The sequence below is a fragment of the Stegastes partitus genome, unplaced genomic scaffold (assembly GCF_000690725.1).
Source record: "Stegastes partitus isolate 25-593 unplaced genomic scaffold, Stegastes_partitus-1.0.2 Scaffold1069, whole genome shotgun sequence".
NCBI classification, from domain to species: domain Eukaryota; kingdom Metazoa; phylum Chordata; class Actinopteri; family Pomacentridae; genus Stegastes; species Stegastes partitus.
This window is the reverse complement of record NW_007578800.1, coordinates 166,239-177,891: the sequence shown is the minus strand read 5'-3', so window position 1 is coordinate 177,891 and position 11,653 is coordinate 166,239. Positions and strand designations below refer to the sequence as shown.

The window sequence follows — 11,653 nt, the reverse complement described above, 5'->3', positions numbered from 1 at the left end:
CATGACAACATGCAGAGTTTGCATCATCATTCAAATATTTTTAAAGCCAAATAAAACCTTGCTAATGCAGAAGTCATCATCGTGATGGAGACCACTGATACAGACCACCCAAAAGTGGACAGGAAGAGCTAGAGCCTGTCGATGAGGAAAAACTTGGATCTGTTATTCAGGAATTTTTCAGTTTTCTTTTTAAATGTCACATAAGCCTGATTACACTAAGTAAACACAAATATGATCCCAAACTACAGTATTCATTATCACACTACTTTCAGATAAACTTGTGTCGACTATCAACCAAACAACATGCTTCAAATGTATAAAAGAACCCGTGAACTCCTCCAAAGGTCATTCCGCCATTCTCATCACACCCTTCTGTAATTTGTACCAGAGCTGTAACTGTCATATGTTCAATTATTGTGCATTCAGCGGTAATGAAGTGGCAATGAAGTGAAACAGCATCTCCGTCTCTCACAGAGGGGATGCTCATCACTTGCTGCTGCCATTGACCTATAAAATAACCTAAATTGAATGTTACAGGGAAATGAAAGACACCGAGTTCTCAGTGGAAGTTTTAGATTTACACTTTATTAAAAAAAATGAAAGAAAGAAAGAAAAAAAAGAAACGTCAGTCCTCAGAAGTCATTTTAAAGGTTCAATATTTCCAGAAATATAACTCCCACAAAAATCCTGGGTCTGAAAACATCCATCCATCCATCCATCCATCCATCCATCCATCCATCCATCCATCCATCCATCCATCCATCCATCCATCGCTTCTTACTCTACCTAGTGCTGCCTCTCTCTCCCTCTTTCCCTCTCCTCCTCCCTTCCTTTCCTTTTTCCTGGATGGGCGTGCGTTGGCTGGTGTGTGAGCTGGTGGACAGGTGCGGTGACTCTGCTGATCACCTGAGTGCTTTCACCTGTGGTGGGGCGTGGTCTTCATTCACCAGTTCACTCCTGCCTCCCATAAAAGCTGACTGCAGACCACAACATGCTGCTGGATCATAAAGCACACTTTGATAGGTCACTCTGGGTCACTTCTGTTATTATTCTCTGTGCCTTGAATTCCTGCTAACCTGTGTTCTCTCTGCTCCAGCCTGGACCCACCCTGCTGTCTCAAGCTCCTGGTCAACCATCCAGTCATTCCTTCAGGTTCTGCTGGCTCATCTCTGGAAAAGTCTCTTGGTCCTCCAGCTTCCACCACCAGCCATGCCACTCACCATTTCCTCCCCTTTTCCCACTTCACTGTCAGTAAGCCCTCAGTCTCACGCTGGGTCCTACTATTGCAAATTTGTACAGAGTATTTTGTATTATATTTGTAAATGGTAACTGTTTCATAACGTTTGTTTAGATTTTCTATCGTAGCATTGTAGTTTGTATTCTGCATCATAGTATTGTAGTGTGCTTTCATGTAGCTTGTGTAATTCCTAGCCCAGTGTTGTGTTTTTACATTCCTGCCTTGGTTGTACCAAGTTCAGGTCAGTGTAGTTTTGCTCTGTCTTTTTCTCCTAGTTCTCAGTTCAGCATTAGATGTACCCAGTCCGCCCCGTCCATAGGTGTCACCTGTTGGTCAGTTCCCCATGACCTTTGACCCAGTTTCTGCTTCCTGTGTATATTTTTGTAAATACTGTACATATTTTCTTGCCAAAATTCTGCTTGCCGTGTCTTTGTCCATGCCTGTGTCTCTGAGTCTGTTCCTTAACAATACACCACTTAATCCTTACTAGGGTCGTGGGATGCTACAGCCTATCCCAGCTGACTTAGGGCAAAGGCAGGGGCCACCCTGGACAGGTCGCCAGTCTATCACAGGGCTCCACTTGGAGACAGACAACCAAGTCCACTTGCATTTACACCTACAGACATTTTTTAGTCATCAATTAACCTTAACATGTTTTGGACTGTGGGAGGAAGCCAGAGAACCTAACTGGGATGCCAGCTGTGGATCTTCTAGCTGTGAGGCGACAGTGCTACCCACCAAGCCATTGCACAGTATGTCTAAAAAGATGAAATTCTTTAAATTCAGCAAAAAATATTTTACAGAATTCAATTTACCCAATATCAGATAAATAAACAGTGGGGCAAAATATTCCCTGTGTTCTGTCTGAAGTGACACAGACTGACCCATGTATTGAATTAGAGAGTTGTGTTTGTTTTCCGGCGACTAATTAGGCTGTCTCCGGTTACTATCCAATTCTGGGCCACAATATAAATCAAATGGCAGCAAGAATAGATGTGAGGACTGTGCACCAAAAGGAAAATAAGGCACATTGCAGGATTGAAGTCCTAAAACTAAATACATATATATAAATATATTTATGTATACATATTAAAATTAAAGCAAAAGAATTGTATCAACTGCACATCAGTCCTATGGTAGATCATGTACATGTATAAGTGACTAATATAAGTCTTTGTTTGTATTAGTTTCCCTTAAACAATGTGTGACAAATGGAGGAACCTCTACCAAGGAGAAAAAAGGGCTGACAAATAGTTTACAATGAACTCATGTCTGACTTATTTCCTACCATTTCAACTTCTTGCTTTTTAACTGCAGTTTGTGAAATTGTGAAAATTGCACATTCATATATGCCGATCAGAGGTTCCTCTTCGTTACTTCTTTCTCTTTCTTTGCAGCTCAGGGATGACTTGTATCGATTACCAGCAAAGAGGTTTGGAACCACCAGCAAACTCCATGACACAGTAACTCTGGCTTAGAGTGAACAGCTCCGGTGGTTTCATCCAGATGGGTGGAACTGTGCAGCTGCAGACAAACGAATGATTGAGCGTGGAGCTGGACATTCATCATTCTCAGGGGAAGGACCTTCGGTGTATTCAAGGTGAGAGAAAGAAGCGTTGACACTGATCATTTATCTGTTAACAGGCTGTGAAAGTGTTGATCAGTTGATTTGTGGGTGCATGTGTGCGTGCTTCCTGTGCATATGCAAATACCTGCTTTTAAGCATCATGTTTATGCTTCTCATTTGCACTGATATAGATGTGTTTTCCTGTGCACCTGTCCTGCAGCGGGGTCCAGCTGCTTCACACTGATACCATGCTGATGTTGGCGGCTGCTGGTTTATTGTTCTCTCTCCAACACAAAGCAGGTGACCATCTGTCTTCATCTCGTTTCCTTTCTCTGAATCCTCTCCAGAGGGTCAAAGACTTATTTTTTTTCTCACTACTCTTCATTCCAGCCTGTAGGCACAGTCACAGACTCTCTGAAACAGCAAGGATATTGTGGTGAGTGGCCAGTATACTCATTTATAATCTTTTTTTTTTTTGGGAAGTCTAACTGTGCCAAAAAAAACCCATCCCTATGAAATAAAAGTGGATTTATATCTGATTTTAGAGTGGAGATGCACGTTTGATATTCTCCTCCTGTAGGACTTGGTGTGTCCACCCCCAGAGGAAGAGATTCCAGTCACACATGTGACTTTGGAGAAAGAAGAAAAGGAGTATTAGTAATGATGATATGAGGTCACTGCCTGACTGGTCTTGTCTGAACTGGATCCCCCCCCCCCCTCAAGCAACAGTTACCTTAAGGGGAATTAACATATTCATGCCTTGAGCCAACTATGTTCAGATAAAAGGATAAGCCCTGGTGGAGTGGATGGTGGCGCAGTGATCAAAATGACTCAGATTTCTGCAGGAATAGACGCTGTTGGGGACTTATTGTGTGTATTTTTCCAACCTTTGACACATGTCTGACTTTGAGGGACAGCTAATCTCCTCTTTGGGAACCTGCTTGTGACTCATTCAGTATCCTGGGTCCGTCCTGTCCCTCCGCCTGCCGGACCGCAGGGACCACACTTCATTCTGGGAAACTTACGCGTCTGGAGCGCAGCGACAACCTGCTGGACCGGATCCTAAAGTCATTGAGAGGAAAGGACGCTACCTCTGCCTCTCTGGGACATAAAAAAAAAACAACAAAAACAAACAAACATGCGAAACCTAAATAAGGGTGTCTCAGTCGATGCCCACAAACTCAAACAGGGAACTCCCTCGACGCGTCCGGGCTGTTTCTTCGCTGAGCGCACACTCATCCAGCATCCGTGATCATGACTTCGGCTCTGCCCGCCTCCAAGGCTCTCTACATCGGGATGGAGGTGGTGATCGCCGTGTCCTCGGTCATCGGGAACGTGATGGTGGTCTGGGCTGTGCGCATTAACCGATCATTGAGAGACACCACGTTTTGTTTCATCGTCTCCCTGGCCTTGGCTGACATTGCGGTCGGGGCTCTTGTCATCCCGCTCGCCATAACCATCAGCATCGGACTCCAGACGCACTTCTACAGTTGCCTGCTGGTCGCCTGCACAGTGCTCGTCCTCACGCAAAGTTCAATCCTGGCGCTGCTGGCCATCGCCATCGACCGCTATCTGAGAGTCAAAATACCGATGAGGTAGGCCTAAAGGTGAATTCCTCTAGTTTTCAATATCTTGTCACACGTGTACAGAAGCCTTTGTGTCTGGACCGCTCCTTGGATCAAGGGCACGCTCGCTCCAGAGTCAGAGACATGCAATCAGAAATGACTGTGACATGTGGAGTAAAGGTGTGTCTGGTTGAACATGAGCAGAATCTGATGTGGCTTTAATGGGCTCTCTGCAATATCTTCAGGAATTTCAGTCACCAGGTGTTTCATTCATTCATTCATTACCAGGTGCTCTTGTGTACATTTCCAGCTCATTATTTCACCCTGAATTTAAGCTGTAAATTGGAAAAAGAGACGATTGAAAGGCAGCACAAAAAAGCAGCATCACTAGTTGTATTTCTACACCATACTAAACTATAGTTTTCTACTTTTACTGTATTTGGGATGCACAGAATTTAAACATTTAGAAGTCATACATGTTGCATTTCTGAACTGGATTGCTTAGAAACTACTTTATCTTAGAAGCATTTTGTTTTTCTTCAGTTGCATGGCGCCTTATCTCCTGTGCAGAGGAGGAGATTTGGAAGTCGGGTGCATTTTCATCATGTTACACTCCTCTTCTTGCCTCACCTTCAGATTTAAATTCTTTTTTATTCCTCCTGAAAACTCCAGTTTCCACTTCAAGTTGCTTCATTTGACAGCAACCCTGGAAGAGCCTGGCAGAGAATGCATGATTGGTCAATAGGCTCATGGTGACTGGTTGATGGATTGCATAATTTTCCAAGCTGGCAACCAACACACACTCACGCAGGCACACAAGTAAACACATCACACACGAGCACACAGCGCACTGCGAGGGGGCATTAATATAGGTTGCAGTGACATTAGGCAGAGAACATTGTGTATTTTAGGAATGCTATACAGTAGGTGTGTTATTTATCAATGTTCTGCAGCGTATTTCTGCCTTATTTATCGTGTCTGTGGTGAACATGTGGCAGCAGGTACATGTAGACACAATACATGGCAGGACAGAGTAAGATTTGACTCTATTCTAAACCAAATATACAAGTGAATCTCATATCATGTAAAAGATTCAGATTTTTGCTTGTTTTTCTTGTAAATTTACCAGTTTAAATCAGCCTTGGGTCAATCATACAGTGTTTCCCCTCAGGATTGTCGTCAATATTGTAAGCGGTAGTTCCTATTGCTAATTAAAACAAACCAAAAAAAAAGCAGCACATTTTTTACACAGTTACACCTATGAGACGTTTTACTTCCACCTCACAGAGGATCAATTTGTGTGGCAGACTCCAATCTGGAAGAGTTCAGTTTTCAAACAGCAGCAAATTATATGTTAGTGTCTTGTGGTGAAGTGATAATGTAAGGTAGAAATTGAGTCCTCCTCCCTGAACCACTCTTTACCACTCTGGAGGGACACAGTTTAACAAGCACTGATTGCTTTTTATAGCTGAGGTATTTGGAAGCACACTGCCATGATAAGGATGGTCTGAGATTTGCATTGCCGTCGTGCTTTTAGCTGGGGGACACGATTTGCAGGTGGGAGATGTGGATCAAAACCTCCAGAGGGGAAGAGGAGATAGACGGACAATCAAATTCAGAAAGCAGTTTTTGGCGGATGAACAGCTCATCTGTATGCAGACGGCCGAGGTTCACAAACAGCTGTATGAGCAGTCGAGTATACAGATGGAGATTACAAAAAACTGACGTCACACGTGGGAACACGTACTCCAGACATGGTTTCGTTTTTGATAACTGTTAATTCAGTTGTCTTGTGTTGTGTTTGCTTCACCCTATCTGACCACTGAGTGTGTGTCAACATGACAGAGTGGGTGAGGCTAGGACCACAAAACATGAGAAAGAGAGGAAACATTACAGTTTAGCTCTTGCACATATCTCAGTGTGTCCTACTGTGAATTTAGCCCGAAAGTGGTCGTGATGAGGAGAGAAAAATGTGCGTCACACGGGGCTCGAAAGCACCTCACATTATTTGCTCATCCATTTCATCAGATTGAGTCAGTTCCTACTCTTTAGAGAAAGGGCAGAAATAAAAACTAAACAGTCTACCACAGGAATCTTACATGTCCGTTTCACAATGACTAATTTATCGACCTGTCCAACTGCAGACTATTGTGTGGGAGAGACAGGACCAGTGTTGTCCTCTTAGGATACCAATGAATCCCCGACAGTTATGACAGACCAGAACTCCCACAGTTTTCACTTCTCAGCAGCAATGTCTTGCTTGTTTTGGCAAGATGTGATGTTCTTCCTAGGAAGGATTTCTAGATAAAGTAGATTGAAAGAAGACACTGCAGCTGCCTAGAAACACAGAGATTTAAAAGATTAAAAGAAAAGAAAACTAAGCGAGCATACCAGAACAAAATAACCCAAACAGGTATAATATAATTTGGTCCAACAAATTGCAACGTTATAGCAAGACTCTGTAATGTTGGAAAGGGGAGAAAACACATTCTTCCCTTGAAAAGTTGAACTCATAAACAAGTCACACCACCGCTCAGTGGTTCTGCTGCTGCAGAGCTGCTCAGTCTGGTTTAACTTGAGCCAGATCTTGCTCTATAGTGGATATTTCTGAGCCAATTTGCTGACTCATGATTGGTGTCCACCTTTGCGGCACACTCTGCTTCGTCATTTTTAGTTATCTCCTAAATGTCACTTGTGGAAACAGCACTGGTGGAAGAAGTGTTTCGTTTTTTTTTTTTTTTACTAAAGTAAAAGTACCACTAGAGCAATGTAAAAATGCTCCATTCAAATCTTATATTAAGTATTAGCAGCAAAATACAGTTAAAGTATTAAAGTAAAAATACTGGTTTGGTTCCTCTGACTGACATATTATTACAGCTTTTTGTAAGCTGTCAGATATCAAAAAAGGCTGGAAACCACTGGTTTAGTCTCTAACAGTACATTGTGTTTTAAAAGCTTGTTACATTATTCATTGTGTGAAATCTTCATCTTAAACATTGCAACTAAAACTGTCAAATGTTATTGAGTAGAAAGTGCAATAGTTTCCATGAAAATGTGAAAACTGTAGTAGCATAAAGTGGAAACACTCATTCAAGTACCGGAAAATAAGTACAGCATTTGAGTAAATGTGCTTCATTACTTTCCACTGAAGAAAAGTGGATATTGGTACTAAAGTTGTAGTAGTTTTGCTTTAAGACTTGGAACAGCACCCCAAGAAACAGTAAAAACAAACAAACAACAAAAAAAATGACATTATCAACCTTACAAGGGAAGTTTTTGTTGTAATTGTTTTGGAATGTTTTGGCTGCTGTATATAAGATGTCGGATTACTGAAAAATAACCCAATTGGTTGTAAAAACACTTGCAATTTGAAATTAGTTCACAGAAAATGTGTAATGAAAACTGAAGCAGCACACGCAGAGTCGTGCTGTATCTGTCCACAGAGATTTTTCTCTCAGTGCATCATCCTCTCCCTTGTTACCATAGCTACAAGCGGGTGGTGACCCCTCGGCGAGCCGGCACGGCAGTGCTGTTGTGTTGGCTGGTGTCCATCATTGTGGGCCTCACGCCCATGTTGGGCTGGAACAACCTGCAGCGTCTCCGGGACAACGGCTCCCTGATCACCGATGACCTCGTGGTGACTTGTGAGTTTGAGACGATCATCAGCATGGACTACATGGTCTACTTCAACTTCTTTGGCTGGGTGCTGCCCCCTCTGCTGCTCATGCTCGCCATCTATGTTGAGATTTTCTACATGATCCACAAGCAGCTCAACAAAAAGGTGCGGCTTTTCCTCTGAATTGGCTTTGGAAAACACACAGCAACAAAAATGATTAACCGACAGTGCGAGAAGCTACATTTCTACACTGACAGTCATGTTTTTTTCATCTGTTTGTAGGTGACAGCAAGCCACACCGACCCCAGTCGGTACTTTGGGAAGGAGCTTAAGTTGGCTAAGTCGCTCGCACTCGTTCTCTTCCTCTTCGCAGTCAGCTGGCTCCCTCTTCACATCCTTAACTGCATCACCCTCTTCTGCCCAGACTGCAACAAACCAATGTTCCTCATTTACATCGCTATCATCCTCACCCACGGCAACTCGGCGGTCAACCCAATCATCTACGCTTTCCGCATCAAGAAGTTCCGCACAGCTTTCCGGAAAATCTGGAAACAGTATGTGCTCTGTCAGGATCCAGTTGGTCGTCTTCCCCAGAGAGGCAGCCAGAGAGGACAGAGTCATGAGCGGCGGCTCAGGCAGAATGACGATGATGATGATGATGTGTGACCTTTGGCAACTAATTGGATTTGCTGTGTAACTGTCAAGTTTCACTACAATTACTGGCTAAAAGGAGAAGACTTTTTTTTTGTTGTCATGTACAAAGGTTTACTGGTCAAAATGGCCTTAATGCCATCAAAGGAATGATCTGTTTTCATCCAACATGCTCTGAGAGGACAGGATTACAAATCAGCATGGAGGACCTAAATCAGACTGATTCAGATGAGACTGACTTCTCCACTGGCTGACAAAACAATGACGATGTCATATGGGAAAAAGGGGCTTCTTACCAGTTTCAACACCAACCTGTTGGACTTGAATCAATAAGTGTATATTTGTAGCACATGTGGTACAATAGTAGTGTATGCTGTACTGTCTGACCTAAATTAAATCTCATTGCCTTTTCCATGTGAATGAGCTCAAATATTTATCCTGTTATGTGCTACATCAACATACTTCGTTCTGTGGCCTTATGGACAGTAAACTGAGGAACTGAGGCAAACTTGTGTCGGATTGTGGAAAACCAGTGGTGGGCAAACTGGAAGTTTGTCAAACCAGCTTGGTGCCATGAGAAGAACCAGGATGTGAGATGTTATTCTACCTGCATGGAGGAGAACATGTAAAACTGGAACCCAGGATCTCCGGTGAAGCTCCGGTTTACTAACGGCAAAGTCACACATTAACTCATCAAAGTTTCGTCCTGTGTGGAGCGTCGCCACATGTGAAGGTTGTGCTTTTTACCTTTCTGAGACCATTTGACTGACAAAATAACTAATACTAGCTAATAGTCGTAGCTGAAAAGAGCAGCAAAATTACTTGATTGCTTCTCATGAAATACTTGTGAACATGTACAATGCATAAACACCACAGATCCAGCTATAGTAACCATATAACTGTAGCCACATCAGTATTTTTTAAATGGAGAACTGTGAATCTAAGGCATGCTGGAGCTCCTCCATCCACTAAGCTCCATTTGATCTTATCATTTTAACCTTGTAATGTACCTCTACTGCACATGTATCACTGGTTCCTTTACTTACAGGTGTTTTTAACCCTTTCAAACTTGTAATCCTGATTCTTTGTGAGACAGACTGGCGAGTGTAGCATCATCACATCTTCTCAATTTTGTTGCAGAGCTGACTTAAAGTGTTGGCCTTTAAACTGAATGATATTTGACTTGATAGATACGTGTTGAGATGGGACTGCTGCCACCAATAAATCGTGTAGTATGTAACTAATATATGTATAAATGTCGATGGAAGACATCGTCTGAAATTGATCTCATATCTGACGTCCTCTTACAGCTGAGTGAAGAGACAGAAATGTAAGCAAAAATGTGAAAATTGTGCTTCTTTTGGACATGGATTTTTCTTCTCCATTTTCTACATGCTTCTCTGTTTCGATGCTATCAATGGCGAGAGACCTTTTTTGTCTTCATTAGTCATTGATTTCTGTCAGAGAGCAGCTACATGTGGGAATAACAGAGAAGGTTGTGAAGGAGTCCAGGGTGAAGTGACAAACTCATCAAGAGTTTACATGTCTGAGGAGGTCACAACCGAAAGCACCCTCACATATGATTTTCTACAGTGTTGTAACATGTACAGTACACACACAGACACACACACGTCTTCGTCAGACAAGTGTACTCACTGCATATCTGACGCTGCTGCTCTTGTATTGGTGTTTCCATGTGACTATTTTCTTACTCTGTGTCCATGTGAAGTGCTTTTAAAGCCACTATGTGTATAATTTAGTTTATATTATTAAACATGTAATTCCAATGGAATTCAGAGGATCCATTCAAATGTTTCTGCATCAAGGGTAAATTTTGGTGCCATGAGTTTGCATCGTGGACCTACAGAGAACCGGAAACTGTGAAATAGAGGAAGCAGTTGTAGCTTATTAGCTGCCTTCACTTTCACTGACAAGTTCCTGTCAGATCAATGGTTTCCTGTCATGAGGCAAGAGTCAAAAGTACAAATAGATCTTTTTAATAAACTGTGTGAAGCTTTTTTTTTTGTTAACTCACTGTTAGAAAGCTTCTGAGCTCACTGAATAATTTTGGTTAGTTTGTTATTTTTTAATAAAATGGTGTGAAAAAGTGAACAAAACGCTGTGGGGAAGTAAATACACTGATCTGGAGGGAATGGAGTAAAAAATGGCAGGAGCTATTATATCTGACAGGCCAACTAGTGAGTCAGTTTAGTCCAAATCTATCAACCAACCAGTCCTGCAATGCAAAATTTTAGCTTTTGTGTGAACCAGCGAGTGTCATTTTTGTGGCTTGACTTGTGTTTATTATTCCCTGCTGCTTACTTGTTTTTAAATTCTATACATAGTGGCTTTAGGTTTTAATCTGTTTACTTACTACTGAACCAGTGTGATCAATTGAACATGATTTGTGCAATATTCTCAGATGTACATTAACAATATCAGAAGAATATCTATAGCTTAGATATTGTACATGTAGATGCTGTTAATCAGAAATCAAGTGCTGGAGGCTCAGAGCAGAATGCGCTATTATGACGAGCTGTTTTGTTAATATCTAACTATAAAGGAATAAATGGGTCAATACGTGGAGTCAAATGGCAAAGAGCTGATTCTTTATGTCCGCTGGAGTAAAAATTGTTTTAATGCAGTTGGGGTTATCTGATGTGCTGTCGGAAAATACACTTAGATCAAACACAAGATGGAGAAAAGGAAGTTGCTTTCATCGTGGCCGCTGACTACAAAGAATCTGATGAGAGCAGTTATCAAGCAGTTCTAAATTTCAAAAAGTTCTTCACAGGATCTAACAACACACTGTCATTAGTCATTTTTCAAATGCCAGAGCAGCCTTTTCTGTTTCCCTGCCTCGTAGTCTTTCAGTGAAATTCACACGGTCATACAGGAAAATGAAGTCATGTTTAATCATGTAGCTTGCCATCAGAGGTCCCACCAGATTTCACAAAGTGTAACATACGCTATAAACAGTCAACATGTAAATGAATACTGTTTATCTGTGATTTTAC

At 42.0% G+C, this 11,653-nt stretch overlaps 1 protein-coding gene across 1 annotated transcript; it reads left to right on the top strand.

The window, feature by feature from the left end:
• The first annotated feature begins 2,501 nt into the window (after positions 1–2,501).
• Positions 2,502–11,228, top strand: LOC103367601 (adenosine receptor A1-like). Its single transcript, XM_008295682.1, is given in 6 exon segments — positions 2,502–2,837; positions 2,996–3,104; positions 3,195–4,036; positions 4,038–4,399; positions 7,856–8,150; positions 8,268–11,228. Coding segments are annotated over 4 exon segments (1,104 nt in total). The 5' UTR covers positions 2,502–2,837; positions 2,996–3,104; positions 3,195–3,973; the 3' UTR covers positions 8,652–11,228.
• Positions 11,229–11,653: the final 425 nt, after the last annotated feature.